The following is a 16,434-nucleotide window of genomic DNA, read 5'->3' on the forward strand; positions in this document are numbered from 1 at the left end:
TTCATATACAGTTCAGGGCCTTTCTGTGTGGAGTTTACATGTTCTCCCTGTGTGTACCTCCAGGTACTCTGGTACTCAGCTACCACTGAGTGCTATTCTATGTGGCTGTTAGAAATTGAATTAATAATAAAGTACGATTGTTTGTGTTCCAGGTCCAGGTTCTGGACCGGTGGTGGAGAACAAAGGAGGCATTCTGAGGAAGGCGAGGGAAGGTAAGACACCTGCTGCGTAAAGACTCAAACCACTGAGTTCTCAGGTGAGAGTTCTCAGGCCACGGTGTTAAAAATAAAAACTGTGATATTTCTCTGAGTTTATTACATTTACACATAAACCAGCTACGGGTCTCCGCTAACGATGATTTCTGGAAACTCCATTTATTCTAGCTTCCGAATAGTCCCTCCTATCTGCTTTCCTATCCACTTCTCCTTAACCCCCTGGATGACGTTAAGAAAAGGTGTGAGGAGACTCCCTAAAGGAGAAAGGCGATCAGGATGTTGTGACCGTCGGATCGTACTTCCACTAGGTGGCGTACTAATAATTCGACGGCGGCGAAGGTCAGTGACGTCTGCTGTGGTGAAAAAACTAAAAATGTCGAAAAATGGACTTCTAAAAGGTGATTTCTCGAACTTCCCCCCGAGGCTGTAACCTCTGATATCATCTCATATCTCAAGGTTTGAATGTAAATCAAAGGAAAAGAGGAACTAAAGGGAAACGGCTGCCAGTGAATAGAGAGTGAGAGAAAAGAGTGAGAATAGGCTGCACAAAAACTGGACTTTACTGTGTTGGTTCTACAACATCCAGAACATTCCTAGTTGGGATCTGGGTTCTAGATGATTTCAAGTTGTTCTAGGCAGATCATTGCTTTGGTAACTAACATGATCTGCTCCTTTTTCAGTCGTCCTGAGTTTCCCTGAACGCTCCGATGAGCGGGTTCCTTTAAATGTTGTCGCCGCAAGGAATTGTGGGGGAACATGAGCTGGTCTCCTATAGTAAAGGAAGTATCAGTGGTTCCTAGGCTAAAGGGGGTTCTAAAGGAAGCATCGGTGGTTCCTAGGCTAAAGGAGGTTCTAAAGGAACCATCAGTGGTTCCTAGGCTAAAGGAGGTTCTAAAGGAAGCATCGGTGGTTCCTAGGCTAAAGGAGGTTCTAAAGGAAGCATTGAGCCTCCTTTCCTTAGCTTAGTGAGAATTCCAACGCTCCTTATCATGGCCGCCACTTAAACACTTTGGGGGTTAAGGAGAAGTGGATAGGAAAGGAGATAGGAGGGATTATTAGGACCCACCCAGGATAATTTCAAGATGACGAAACCCTTGACTTCCTGTTCTGTGGCTGTGACTCAACACAGCACCGGAATAACCTCCACCACGGTGTGGAAGAGAACACACACACACACACACACACACACACACACACACACACACACACACACACACACACACACACACACACACACACACACACACACACACACACTCTCACAAACATCCCAATAACAAGGTGACTGATGAAGAACAAACGACTGAAAAGCACCAGACAGAAAACAACACAACAGGAGAAACAGAAAATAACCCAGACTTCACCAATGCAGGAAGTAACACAACAACAATGTGCCAAAAAAAAGTCACATTATGGTTTTAAATCAGTTAAATTCAACAAGATGAAACAATAGAGATGCAAGGAAGGAAGTACTGGACTGCAAAAATGTGCAAACCTGTAAAATAACATCTAAAACTACAAACTGACCTCAGTCTGCAGAAAACACAAGACACGGAGAACATTGGAGAGAGGCTTTAAAATCATCAGAGTCAAATATTTATTATTACATGATAAAACATCTCGGTCAATAAATTACACAAAGCAGGTAAATAAACGAACATTAGTGACAGAAAACATTCTTTTAAAAGCTTAAGATTTTAATATCATATCAAACGACTGGAGGTTTAAAGGTGGAGGTCAAACGTTCTGCTCAAAGTGGTACAGTCCAAAGTGGTACAGTCCAATGTGGTATAGTCTAAAGTGGTACAGTCCATAGTCGTACAGTCCAAAGTGGTACAGTCTAAAATGGTATAGTCTAAAGTGGTACAGTCCATAGTCGTACAGTCCAAAGTGGTACAGTCTAAAGTGGTACAGTCCAGAAGACAGGAAGGTGTAGAAATCAAAGAGTAAAAGCACATGATCCAGGCAGAGTTGGTTCAGTTCAGTGTGGTTCATTTAATTTAATTTCGGTTCGGTTCGGTTCAGTTTGGTCTGGTTCAGTTTGGTTCCATTCGGTTAGGTTCAGTTTAGTTCGGTTGGGTTCAGTTTGGCTCAGTTCGGTTCAGTCCGGTTGGGTTCAGTTTGGTTTGGTTTGGTTTGGCTCAGTTCAGTTCTGTTCGGTTCAGTCCGGTTCGATTCAGTTTGGTTTGGTTCAGTTTGGTTCAGTTTGGTTCCATTTGGTTCGGTTCGGTTCGGTTCAGTTCGGTTCTGTTCAGTTCGGTTCGGTTCAGTTCGGTTCGGTTCAGTTTGGTTCGGTTGGGTTCAGTCCGGTTGGGTTCAGTTTGGTTTGGTTCAGTTCGGTTCAGTCCGGTTGGGTTCAGTTTGTGAGGATGAGGTGAAACACTAGCAGCAGCTTACTGGAGATTCATTAGCATCTGATTAGCAGTTAGCAGAATTTTCTTCTACTGAATTACTCTTCGATTTGCACTGAAATGATAGATTGATCATCAGAAGATGTGAGTTTGACCCTGATCTAAAGTGACGGCACCATTTAGACGTAATTCCATGTCTCAGTGGCAGACAAATAATCTTCATTTAAAACTTAATGAATTTAACTTTTTCTGCATTTTACTGTCAAACGTGGCCATAAAGATCATCAAAGGACTTTTTTTCTTTGATCTAAAACTTTTCAAGTTTGATTTTTTTGTTCTTTCCTGAGTGAAATATTGAGACTTAAACCAAATCTAGAGTTTCTGGATCAAACCTCTGCAAACTGTGTTTAGACTTGGATAACCAGGATGAAGAACCCATGTAGACTGTATCTCCTGCCTGAGCGACTTGGAAGAAGAAGGTCCACCAAAACTTCTGTCCTGGTTCTGACTTGCTTCCTGCAGGAGGTTTACCGAGCATGAAGGACCAGGACGAGGTGGAGAAGATGTCTCTGGAGGGAGTAGATGGAGAAGGTCTGTCTCTGGAGGGAGGAGGTGGAGTAGATCTGTCTCTGGAGGGAGGAGGTGGAGTAGAGCTGTCTCTGGAGGGAGGAGGTGGAGAAGAGGTGAAGAGAGTCTCTGGAGGGAGTAGATGGCGAATGTCTGTCTCTGGAGGGAGGAGGTGGAGTAGATCTGTCTCTGGATTGAGGAGGTGGAGGAACCTGGACATGTTGCTGATCCTACAGGAGGCTTCAGCAGGTTCACCAGGGTTCTGAAATCCCTGGTCTGGTGTTCAACATAGTCCGCAGTCCCGGCATGTTCGAACAGGAGGAGGATGTTGAAAGCGGAGGGTGGTGTTAACGGAGGCGATAGGCCCCCCAGTGCGTGTTGTCCTTCAGGATGGGTGCTTCGAGGTGCAGGCTGACCTGGTCTCCCTCCATCAGCTTCACGATCTTGGCCACCCACACCGAGCCCTCTGTGGTGTTGGAGAACGTTCCCTCCACCAGCGTCTTCTCTCTGCGGTGCAGACCGCCGTTCCTCCTCAGGACCACGGACCTGGTCGGGTGTGAGCCGGGCTGCTTCCTGAAGCTGACCAGGGCGTAGACCCAGTACAGCCCCTCCTCCCCGCAGAGGATGGACTTGTCCAGCAGGCGGAGGGAGCAGAGCTGGCAGACCGGGGATTCTTCCCAGGAACCTCCGTCCTGAGCTGCAGAAGGTCAACACACCTCGGGTCAGTCACCAGAGCTCAGCTCACCCAGAAGGAACTCAGCTTTTACTCAACTGTTTTCATTTCATTTAAGCTTTTATTGTTTTGTTGCACTTATATGATATTAAACTCAAGAATGTTGCCAATAGTTTCATGGGGAATTTATTAAAGCTATAAATAAAAAAAAGTTTATTCGATACGTCCAGAGAGAAATGCTCCCATCCAGAGATATCACTGGTGTATAATAAGAAACTCAATTGATTTGTTTGGCAGAAAAACTCCTTTCTGTCTGATCCCCTCCCCCGCCACCCCCCCCACCCCCCCCCCCCCCACCACCCCCCCACCCCCCCACTACTCGACCTGCCGTGTCTCCGGCTGCTTTGCTGTAAACGCCGCCCACGTTCCTCACAACGACTCTCAGCCGCTCGCACACAGACGTCGGAGTCCGTGGGCGTCGAGCAGCTTTGAGAGCCACGGAGACAGAATAGTGACAAGCGGGGTCAACGAGTTCAGCCGAGACGTCTCTGGGCAACTGGAAGTGGCAACTTCGTCTTTTACATGGCAACTTTTTATTTTTTTTCCTCCGCGGGCGATTGAAAAGTCAAGAAAAGTTTCATATTGACTTCTGAGGGTTAAAGTTCTTGAAATATTTATTGACTTTCATCAGGTTCTGGAGATGTGAATGAGAAAAAGCTCAGCGGCACTCGGATCATACGATCTGTGGCGCCCTCATGTGGTCACAGCAGCAATGAAGACTCACAGGTCAGCCAATCACAGCAGGACTCATTAGTTACAGTCTCATGTGACACGAAACATCAAAAGGTTGTGTCACATGATGTGTAATAGGTTAATATGTGTACACAGGAGCTGATGAAGGCAAAGATATGTGCTGTAGCGCCCCCTGGGATAGCCATAGAACCCCCATAGCACCGCCGAGAAATATATGGTTGTTTTTTTTTAAAGGGTTTATTTAGATTTTTTTATGTGTGAGAATTATCATCTGTTGTTTTGTCAATTTATGAATACACCAAAAAAACATGAGTGTACGCATTTATTCTTTTTAACTAAAAAGCAGTGTAATGGGATTCAGCCAATCGGCGCACTTATTGTCGGCGCTACAGTAGAAAATCAACTAGAGATCCCCAACATCACTGTCACTCTCCCCGAAGCACCAGCAGAAAAAAATCTCTGGCACCGCCACTGGTTACTATGGCAACAAGTATGTCTTGACTCCGACAGAGGAGAATAATTAGAAATAAATGAATAAAAGATCAGATATAAAATGCTGGTTGTACTCACACTTGATCAGCTGGATGTATGAGAGAGACTTCCCTGAAAGACAGTCAGACCTTCAGCTGCAGATCAATATTTTACATTTTTCTCTCGTTCACATCGGTAAATCTGAAATGACGTGAAAATCGGTGGTAAAAACTTTGCTCACCCGCTGACTGCAAAGCCTCTTGGAAAGGTCCGGCTGGGGAGGAGGAGTCACAGTTTCACCAGTTTGTATGAAGCATCAACAACATGTCTGGTATTCAGTGGCCAATTAGACAGAAGCCGTTTCAGATTTCAGGCTCTGGTGAAGATCAATAACCATGAAGAACCATCGTCTCCTGACCTTAAACATATTTATCTGTTACATCTTTAGAATCCACCAGTCACATCATTTCACCACCTGGAGATGTGACTGGGAGTGAAGGAACAAAACTGAGTTTGTTTTGAATCATATTCCACTTTGTTCATGTCTTCAGCCAGAGTTAATCTGGAGTTCCACAGGGTTCGGTGTTAGGACCACCACGGTCAGCAGCTCCAGTTACAAAATGAAGGCAGGAAACGAACCTGTTGGACTGGAGTCGTTTGGCCTCAACGTGGAAACTCCAACCTGAAGAAACAAAGACGCTAATGAGTAATTCTACGATTAAAAGATTACAATACAAACTTTCACTGTGGAGGAAGACGCTCTGTGATCTGGATGTTAGGAAATAGTAACTAAAAAAACTAGAACCTGAGCTAATGCTATAGCTAACAGTGGATTTCATGAAGTGAGACAGCAGCTCCGATGTTCTTCACCTGTTGGGCAAAGCTAAGAAGCTTCAGTAACTACAACTGAAGCTTCTTCTTCTTCTTCTTCTTCTTCTTCCCCCCCCCCCCCCCCCCCCCACCCTCCTCCTCCTCCTCCTCCTCCTCCTCCTCCTCCTCCTTCTTCAACACTGAACACCTCACTGATTCATATTAAACCCATTCAACTCGAGTTCAGTCAGTTATGAAGGTGCTGCCACCTGGAGGCTCAACTGAGGAATCACACCCAAATATGCTGAGAAAAAGTGGCATGATGGTACGACTGATGGATGGATGGATGGATGGATGGATGGATGGATGGATGGATGGATGGATGGATGGATGGATAATGTACTCACCTGTCCTGACTGGGTCTTGACTGAAACGAGTATCACTGCCATGGCGACCATGAACACAGTGAGGAGAGCACACCACACCTGGAGTAACAGGTACTTGTGAGAGGACCTGGACTGTCCCGCCATCCTGCAACACACACACACACACACACACACACACACACACACACACACACACACACACACACAGGTAAGTAGAGTTGATGAATCTGGTTCTGGAGGGTTTTTCCCTGAAAGAGAAATTTTATGTTCCACCTCCAGCTCCAGCCACCGTGTGATTTCTGGTTTTATTTGGTTTGTTGATTAACAGAGACCATGATGTTGTGAAGTTGTGGTGTTGTGAGATGACTGGGTGAAGTACAGCCTCCAGTGAAACTCCTTCATGTTTCCATTCAGCCAAAACAAACGAGCAACAAATTCCCTTTTTCACCACAAAGAAAACACAAGAGAAAAAAGCTCCAGTGGTTTGAACCAGATGTTAACATGACACACACACACACACACACACACACACACACACACACACACACACACACACACACACACACACACACACACACACACACACACACACACACACACACACACACACACACACACACACACACACACACACACACAGTAGCTTCTTTTGCTCACTTTGCACTTTGACCACAGAGCTCTCAGCTGCAGTGGCATTTTTACCTCGATGGGAGTTTTTTGTGTAACTCTCACACCACACACACACACACACACACACACACACACACACACACACACACACACACACACACACACACACACACACCAGACCCTGAACTGGACCAGGCGGCTCTGTGGTGAAGTGATTAGCTCGGTCTTCTATGTCTGGTTCGAGTCCCAGTTGGTTGTGTGTGTGTGGAGTCTGCATGTTCCCCCTGAGCACCGGTGCGCTGACGGTCTGCTCACCTGTCCAGGTTTAACCTGCCCGGGATGAGTCCAGGGTCTGCGATCCGTCCAGCCCCCCCACGGCGCTCGGTGGGGATGAAGTGTGGAGTCGATGGAGGGAAACTTCCAACACGTCAAGCAGCGGCTGGTGGATCAGTTGAACCAGGTTCAATATAAAGTCTCACTGTTCTGATAAAAACATCTCAATTCATCCACGTTCAAATCACAATCCAAACAAATCTCTAGTCCTCAGCTGTTCTGGTAAATTAATGATTAGATTAAACAAATTCATTGTCTTGACTGGCCTCCCGTTAACACACCACCAAACTCACACATGTGAAAACTAGTGAAGTTATGGATCAAAGAGACTCTTCAGATCCAGGAGCTTAAATCAAACTCAACAACATACAAACATCAGCACAACACTTTCTGGTGTCATCATAGAGAACAGTTCAGTAATCTGCTGTGATAATCCCTCCTCACTCTGTGACCTTCCTCCTCCTCCTTCACATCCTCATCCTTCTCCGTCTCAGGAAAACTTTCAGATTTTGAGAATTTCAGCAGCAGAGAAGTCGACCACAGACCAGAGGGTTAAAGAAAGCCCAGAATTCCTCAGACAAGCAGGAGGGACAGCAGTGTGTGAGTTACTCACCGTGTGTGTGTGTCTGTGTGTGTGTGTGTGTGTGTGAGCTCTCTGCTTCAGTCTGGCAGGGTTTTCCCTTCACACCAGCCCACTGAGAGCTTATAGCTCACAGCGACAGGGGACGGAGGCTGTGGAGGAGGAGGAGGAGGAGGAGGAGGCTCCATTCGTGGATCTAGAGCATGTTTCATGAAGCTGAGCACTGGTGAAGACAGAGATTAGATATTTACTTTAGACGAGCTGTTCTATATAAAAACTGATGTATCCTTAAAAATGGTCACAAGAAATCATGTGAAGGAAGATACTCTATAATGTGAATGTTAGAGGAAGAAGATGCTCTATAATTTGATGTCAGGGGGGGAGATGCTCTATAACCTGATATTAGAGGAGGAATATGCTCTATAATCTGATGTAAGCGGAAGAAGGTGCTCTATGCTCTGATGTAAGAGGGGGAGACGCTCTATAATCTGGTGTTAGCGGAGGAATATGCTCTATAATCTGATGTAAGTGGGGATATACTCTATAACCTGATGTTAGAGCAGGAAGATGCTCTATAATCTGATGTTAGAGGAGGAAGATGCTCTATAATGTCGATGTCAGGGGAGGGACATGCTCTGTAATCTGGATGTTAGAGGAGGAAAATGCTCTATAATCTGATGTCAGAGGGGGGATGCTCTATAACCTGATGTTAGAAGAGGACGGTGCTCTATAATCTGGCTGTTAGAGGAGGAAGACCCTCTATAATCTAGATTACCTACAGTTGAACCTCTTTCTCGTTGCTGTCAGGAGCACTGCGTTAGAGGCTCTTTCTCCAGTAAACAAGAGTTCAGTCTAATCGTAACAGAGCAGCTCTGTCCTGGAGATAGAAGCTTTGGATAATGCTAATGCTAAGCAGAGGGCAGCGGTTGTTAATGCTAATAGCAACAGTGGACTATCATTCTAATGCTAATCTGATTAGAATCTGAGTGAGCAGAGGTAGAGCGACTTAGCTCATGCCAACGCTGATGCTAACAGTTGTATCAGTGTGACAGAAGCTGAAAAAACATTTTCCCCTCGTGAAGAGATGAATGAAAACCAAACTTATTCCAACTCTGAGCGGTCGTGAGGAGAGAGCGGCGGCTGAGTTGTACGACGAGCGGAGACGAGCCGCTGAACCTGCCTGTGGTTTGCCGCTCCTGTCGGTGGTGGGCGACTCTTTATAGGTCACTGTCACGGTTTCACACTAAATAAAACGGGGCGGGGGACTTTCTCTTCTGTCGTGAGCAGAATGACTCCATGACAAGCCCCCGCAAAGTTTATCCCCTCAGGCCCCGCCCACTCCATGACACCGTGTCTGTCTGATCGTCCACATGACGCGGCGTTCTAGGAGCCTGAAAACGGTTCCAGAGTGGAGGAATTCCAAAACGCCGCCTCGGCTTTGACGTGTGGATGCGCAAGACGCACATACGCTTACAACGATGATGTCATGGACACGCCTCTCTACCTATAACCCCGCCCCCCTCACCGTGACGTGTAACATGTAGGACTACCTGCTCCAGGTGGCGCTGCAGAAGATGCTGATGCTCGTCGCTTTAGTAAGGAAACATGGTGGATTTGTTTCAATAAGATTTTGTGTCTTCTTCTCTGTTTTCGGCGGTGTTACGGCGCCACCTATAGGCCTGGCATGTGGGCTTCATTGTTTTGAGTAGATTTCATGGTTCCGTGTGGATGGAAATAAAAGAATGAGGATTGTTTTGACGTGTGGGCGGGGACTCAGTGACGAGGCAGCAGCGGCGCTCATTAGCTAAAGCTAACGGGAGCAGCTCTGCTAATGCTGATGGTGATATTGGTGATAGAGTTGTTTTGAAGCAGTTGAGGAATAAACGAGAGGAATTGAGGAAGTTGTTCTGAAACGGTTGTGAAACTGGATCGACAGCTGGAGAAGGTTCCTTCTGTTCACAGCTTTTGGTTTCATGCTCTTACCGCGGTGTTGGCGTGCTGCCGCAGCATCTTAACAAACAGCCGGGGGCCGCCGTGGCGGGCGGGGGCCGTCCCCGCTAACGCGCTGGGGCCAAATAAACTCTCACCAACTTGCAGCTCCGTCCACAGGTGACTTCCCTGCGGCGGTTATCTTTCACTCTCATGACACACTTTCATTTCATCACCCCAGAAACACAAGTCAAACAGTGTCTGTCGAGCCGAGGCTCCGTTTTATATCACATGCAGCAAAGTCTCCGTTTGATAAAATATATATCCAGATAAATACTGAGTCGCTCTGTTAGAGCAGCCTGAGGCCCAAAACCATCTTTTTATATCCCTGCTGTTCTTTCAAAAATCCTTTGCACACGTCACTCTGAACACGCCTCAATATGATGCCAGGCCACCGCCACAGAAATACACCAGAAACAGAGAAGAAGACACGGAGCATGAAAAAAAATCTTCTTATTGAACAAATCCATCACGTGTCCTTATTAAAGTGACGAGCATCAGCAGCTTCTGCAGCGCCACCTGGAGCAGGTGGTCCGCCATGTTGGTGTTGTTAGGTGACGTCACTGAGAGGGGGGCGGGGTTACATCGTCGTTTATAGTTAACTTGTGTCTTTTCCGTCCGCAGGTCAAAGCTGAGGCTGCGTTTTACTAATTCCTCCACCGTGGAACGGCGTTGGACCCGGTCCGGGCGGATTACCTGGTTCCTCCTCTGAAACACAGAGCTCTGATGGGAGAGGTGAGGTCAGGCATGTGGGCGGAGCTTATCTGAGGAACAGAGACCACCGGGATGCATTCTGGGAAGAAGACGAGTAGCGTGGATGAGGGTTCTGTTGGGGAACCTCCGGACAGGATTGGACCGATTCTTCAGACGTGTGTAAGCATCGATTTAGAAATGATTGGATCTAGTTTGGGGCGGAGCTTAAACCCTTTTTGCAGCTTTATATAATCACAAAGCCGAGATGGTTCTAGGAACAGTTTCGAAATGTCAGTTTGGCTCAAAATTAACATTTATATTATATTTGTGGGATTTGCAGGATGTGGACGCTCCACCTCGTCACACCTGAGTGTCTTTAACTTTAACACACAGGATCAGCGTCTCGTCGAAGAGGGAACAGAACGTACCAGAATCCCACCGTTCACAGTCGCTTTAATAATCTGTAATCCAGAAAAACAAAACAAAACAAAAAAACATTCAGACTTTTAATCTGAAAACGAGTCTGAACCAAGTCCAACAACTACTTCCACTGTGTGCGCTGAATAATCCGTCTCTGTGGTCATTATGGGGTGTTTTCTTAATTTATTATTTTATTGTGAAGAGTCACATTGTGGTAAATTTCAGGTTGTAGCTGGAGCCGATCCAGACTGACTCATGATCAAAGTGTTAAACATCTAAGTGGCTTCATCAGTACCTTCATTTTCTCCAGCTTTTCTCCCCACAGCTCAGGGCTGCAGCAGATCTTCCTGCAGGGATCCTCTGCCCTCGGTCTTGACTTGCAGGCTCACCCCTCTCCAACCCGGGAGGATCCAGGTTCCTCTTTACTGTTGGTTGATATGAAGCCTAAAGAGTGTCGACTGAACTCAGAACCCCTCCCCCGGAGAACTTCTGCTAATGTGGAGTCACATATTAAGAAATTCAGCTCCCACACACACACTCAGTTATTTGGATGATGTGCTGCAGCAGCAGGAAGGGAAAGGCCCTGAAGACTCTAACATTCAACGTAGGCGGAATAAAAAAAACCCTTGTGAATGAAAGTGGAACAAAATGATGAGGTGTTTTGTTTCGTCCTAACAGGGGAAGTCGTGTGTGTGGGTGTGTTTGTGCGTGTGTGTGTGTGTGTGTGTGTGTGTGTGTGTGTGTGTGTGTGTGTGTGTGTGTGTGTGTGTGTGTGTGTGTACGACTAAACCAGGGGTCGGCAACCTTTAACACCGAAAGAGCCATTTGATCCGGTTTCCACGGAAAAGAAAACACTGGGAGCCGCAAATACTTTTTGACATCTAAAATGAATTTATTTATGAACGCATTTATTAAATAGAAAGAAAAAATATTTAAAAAAAAACAACAACAACTTCCCTTTCATGCTTCGGGGTTCACCCCAGCCGTACACTTATTAGTGCTTTGACTACCCTTTTGAAGATGGGCTACCATCTTATCTAAAATGAAGATAACACTGTATATATTGCTTTTTCTTACCTTTACACTTTGTATAAACAACTAAAGTGTGTTGCTTATGAAATCCACGACGTGCTACAGAGAAAATTCAATTTTATCTATGTGATAAACACATTTTGAACATTTTGAATTCTTGAAAAAATAATACAATGTCTGAATGTCTCTTTCAAATAAATTAAAAAGCTGAACTTAAATTATCCATGTGGCAAACAAAAGCAAAAAAAATGCCGTGAGCCGTCATCCTTACATCGCCTTTGGGCTTTCAGAGCAAGTAGCGGAGCCTTGACCTGAATTTAAAAAATAAATTGGGGAAAAAAGCACTGTGTCACTAAACAATGAAAAATAAATATTTGCAAAATATCTGCATAAATATTTATTTTACCTGGTTAATGGGACTTCTGCTCCTGAACCTCTGCGCACAGCGTCTGCAAATCGGGGGCTGTACGAAGTCACTCTCATCTTTACGCAGGACTGTAAGCTGTCATCTGTGAGGCGTGAGCGGTGTTTGTTTTTAATGTAGTTCATGGTGGAGAATAGCTGCTCACATACAGTATGTGGATCCGAAGATCGACAGGACTCCAAAGGCATGTGTCTTCATGTTCATGTAGGTGTCGGGGATGGCATTCCATGTCTCAAACACGAGTTTGTCCGGTCTTGGAAGGTTCTCAATATCACTCCATTTGTGATTCTGAGCAAGAGTGGCCTTCTGACGGGCAACATCTTCAAGGTCCTCTGTCAAGCGTTTGAATTTGGACTCCCACATGTCTTTGTCAGCTATGTCAGCCAGCTCCAGATCAGGTTGACTTACACCTGCAAATGCAGTCACATTTAGCAGGGATGGATCGATGTTCAGGGGAGTGACGGGGAAGGACAATGTGGTTTTTTTCCTCTCTGAACTCACGGAATCGTTTCCCAAACGATGCTTGCATTGTGGTGATCGCAGACTGCAAATACTCTGAATTGATCACCTTGTTTTAACTCCCTTAAAGAGGGGAAGTGAGGACAGTGTGCCTCTCTGTAAATCTCTGGCTAAAACTGTCAGTTTGCGCTCAAACGAAGTGCAGCTTTTCCAGCCACTCTGGCTGTTCCAGCTCAGGAAAGGTGAGCCCTTTGCTGCTCGTGAAAGTTTTCACCTCTCCCAGACATGCAGCAAAACGTTTCAGCACCTCTCCTCTGGACAGCCACCGGACTCTGTTGTGCAGCAGGAGATCAGAGTACGTATGTGCTGTCCACCTCATCCAGTAACGAACGGAACTGGCGGTGATGTTAAACCTTTTGCCATTATTTTATTGACAATCTGAATGACAACATTCATGACCTCTGTGCATTCTGAAGGAAAAGTTTGCGCGCACAATGCCTCTTGGCGCAGGATGCAGTGAAAAGTGAGCAGCTTTCTATCCAGTGACTTCTGCAGCAAGGCCACAAAGCCCCTGTGCACTCCAGTCATACTCGGTGCCCCATCAGTAGCCACTGACACTAGGTGGGTTGTTTTTATTTCTTTGGCTCGTCAACAATCAAGCACAGCCTCACAGATGTCCTCCCCCCGTGTCTGGCCTTTTAGTGGTATCAGCTCCACCATTTCTTCCTGTGGTCCAGCAGAGTTCACATATCGGCAGAACAGCGCTATTTGTTCAATGTCACTTTTGTCTTTGGACTCATCACAGGCGATTGAGTACGCTGCAGCTGAATTGACGTCTTTAATTTGCTGTTTTGTGATATTTTCTGCCATTTTTATGGTTCTGTCTTTGACAGTCTTCGCAGAGAGAGACATCTCTCTGATTTTCTGCACAATTTCCTGCTTGTTTTTAAAGTCCGCGATTAGGTGTTCTGAAATCTTAAGGAATGATTGTTTCATATAATCTCCATCTGTGAACGGTTTCCCATGCCTGACTATTTCCTGAGCGGCCACAAAACTTGCATATGTTGTTGAATTTGCAGACTTCACGCACTTCTTGAAGTGATTTTTCGTCAGATCAGCCTTCCGCATCAGTTCCGAAACAGCTTTTTTTCCTCACTTCTCCCTCTGGATATTTTTCAGCAAAGGCTCTGTGCGTATTGTTTTTCTCCACAAATTAGGCATACTGGTAGGCCACTCTCATCAGAGGTAAATGCAAATGAATCTGCCCAGGCATCATTGAATGTTCTATTTTCTTCAGATATTTTTCTTGTCTTACATTTCTCCATACCTGGCCTTGCTGGGGTTGAAAGTTGCGACAAATGGACGGCGTTTTGGCGGGTATACCGGCTTTCGCGAGTATGACGTTTATTTTGAGCGACGAAAAACAATAAAATATATTTATTCTAATATGTCAAGATCACAATAATCTTCCAATTTAGAACTAAAATATTAAAGAACTAACACAAATAAAATACACTTCAATTAAATACTTTGTTTTTTTTTTTAGTAATTTATTTTCCCAAGCCACTCAGAGCCGCAGTATAAGGATGAAAGGAGCCGCGGGTTGCCGACCCCTGGACTAAACGGATGAAACCAGAACCAGTGAAAACCCGGATCAGACCAGAACCATGTAGCTGCGTTTCATCCGTCACTTTTTCCTCAATTTGACCAAATTCTTTCCGATCGTCTCGCTCACAACAAAAACAGTAATCAGAATGTTGTTCCTGTTTGTATTCACCGAGATGTGACCCGATTCATTTCAGCGGATCAGTCCCATCATGCTTTGCACCGACGTTTCTTTTGGTTGAGCAAAGAATCATTACGTTTTAGTTTTGTTACTGTTCAGATTTCTATACGGCAAGTCTCATGATCTAGAGCCTAATGTACAGTTGACCGACAAAATAAAGTTTAAAAACCCCCAAAACAATACAGATTCAGGAAGAGACGAACTTTACTCATGCAATCTTTTTCAAAACGGCGTGAACCGACGCTTTGGACACGCACGCCGCTGAAGTAACCTGAAGAGCTGTTTACAGGGACTCTGATCAGATCAATGGTCAGACGACTATCCCTCCCCCTCACCACCCCCACATCGGATGGTGCAAATAGAACCATCCTGAGTGTTTAAATGGTGCAAATCTAACCAGATTACTTTGTTTCCATGCAGCTCCAGAGGGAGAGGTTCTGCTCTGAGGTTTCATGTTTGACTAAAACTTCTCAGGAACGAAACAAAAGTAGACATTTGGTTCTGACTTTATTTAGAATCTATAAACCGAGACAGTTCGGCCCCAAGAGAACCAGTATAGTGTCACTGTGAACCCTGAACCGAGCTGGTAGGAGGACTGCCGGGTCCCCCAGGTCTCCTCAGCCTCCCCGGTCCCCTCCTACGACTCCCCCTTCAGCACAGAGACCAGGTCCCCGCTCTCCTTCAGCTCCTTGACGATGTCCAGGCCTCCAATCAGCTCCCCCTTCACATAGAGCTGTGGGAACGTGGGCCAGTTGGAGTAGGTCTTGAGGCCCTGGCGGACCTCCTCGTCGGACAGGATGTCGAAGGTGTCGTAGTCCAGGCCGGTCTGGTTGAGCAGGTCCAGGATCTGTCTGCTGAAGCCGCAGCGCGCCGCCTCCTTGTCGCCCTTCATGAAGAGGACCACGGGGCTGCGATTGATGAGGGTCTTGAGCCGGTGCTCCAGGGTCTGGGTCTTGGGGCAGGCGGCCTCCAGCTCCCCGGACTGGGCCATCTCCTTGATGATGTCCAGGCCCCCTAGCAGTTCCCCGTTCACATACAGCTGAGGGTAGGTGGGCCAGTTGGAGAAGGTCTTGAGGCCCTGGCGGACCTCATCGTCGGACAAGATGTCGAAGCTGCTGAACTGGATGTTCTTATCCCGGAGCAGCGCCACCATCTGGCGGCTGAAACCGCAACGGGGCTCCTGGGGGGCCCCCTTCATGAAGAGCATGACGGGGGCGGCGTGGATCAGCTTCTTCAGCCGCGGCTCGAGGTCCGAGCCGGCGGCCTGCGGGGCTGCTTCCGCCGGGGCTCCGCCGCCTCCCGCCGGTCCTCCGCCGGCTCCGGTCGCCGCCAGCCGCTGCAGCTTCTTTGTGAGCTCCGGAGCGTGCGCCCCATCCAGCCGGTCCACCTGCTGCCCGGCTCGGAAGAACAGGAAGGTGGGCACGGAGGAGACCTGGTAGCGCTCCGACACCTCGGGCGCAGCCTCGGCCTCCAGCCGCAGGAAGGCGGCCTGCGGGTGTTCCCGGGCCAGCTCGGCCAGCACCTCGTTCATGTGGACGCACTGCGGGGCCCAGGCGGCCTGGAAGTGGACCACGCTGAGCCGCGGCCCCGCGGTGCTCAGAAACTCTTCGAACTGCTGCTGGGACGAAGCCTCCATGAGCCGCGCCATCTTCCCAAACTCACGCTTCTTCTTCCGGTCGCGGCTTCTTCTGGACGAAGATGTCACCGTGCCACAGCGTCACCGAGCCTGGAGGTCACGGCGCCGCCTGCCGGCTGGAAAGAGGACAGCAGCACTACAACGTCAGAAACAGAGAAAATACTTTATTATTCCAAGAAATGAAGTTCAGCGAATAGAATATAATGGTAAATATCAGATCAAACAG

At 46.9% G+C, this 16,434-nt stretch overlaps 2 protein-coding genes across 2 annotated transcripts; both read right to left on the reverse strand.

The window, feature by feature from the left end:
- Positions 1-1,799: 1,799 nt before the first annotated feature.
- Positions 1,800-6,370, reverse strand: lta (lymphotoxin alpha (TNF superfamily, member 1); the record flags this gene model as incomplete). Its single annotated transcript, XM_080471324.1, has 5 exons — positions 1,800-3,830; positions 5,130-5,162; positions 5,272-5,304; positions 5,670-5,712; positions 6,248-6,370. 5 exons carry the CDS (start codon positions 6,368-6,370, stop codon positions 3,481-3,483), a joined length of 582 nt encoding a protein of 193 aa, XP_080327450.1. The 3' UTR covers positions 1,800-3,480.
- A 7,966-nt stretch (positions 6,371-14,336) lies between these two features.
- On the reverse strand, positions 14,337-16,260 carry glrx3 (glutaredoxin 3). The gene has a single exon (XM_080470791.1). The coding sequence runs from the start codon at positions 16,218-16,220 to the stop codon at positions 15,210-15,212; it is 1,011 nt and encodes a 336-aa protein (XP_080326917.1). The 5' UTR covers positions 16,221-16,260; the 3' UTR covers positions 14,337-15,209.
- Between the last annotated feature and the right edge of the window lie 174 nt (positions 16,261-16,434).

This window comes from Lipophrys pholis (assembly GCF_963383615.2).
Source record: "Lipophrys pholis genome assembly, chromosome: 9".
Taxonomy (NCBI): domain Eukaryota; kingdom Metazoa; phylum Chordata; class Actinopteri; order Blenniiformes; family Blenniidae; genus Lipophrys; species Lipophrys pholis.

Excerpts from the sequence above, each read along its gene's own strand:
- glrx3 (XM_080470791.1), bottom strand. The coding sequence starts at position 16,220 with ATGGCGCGGCTCATGGAGGCTTCGTCCCAGCAGCAGTTCGAAGAGTTT.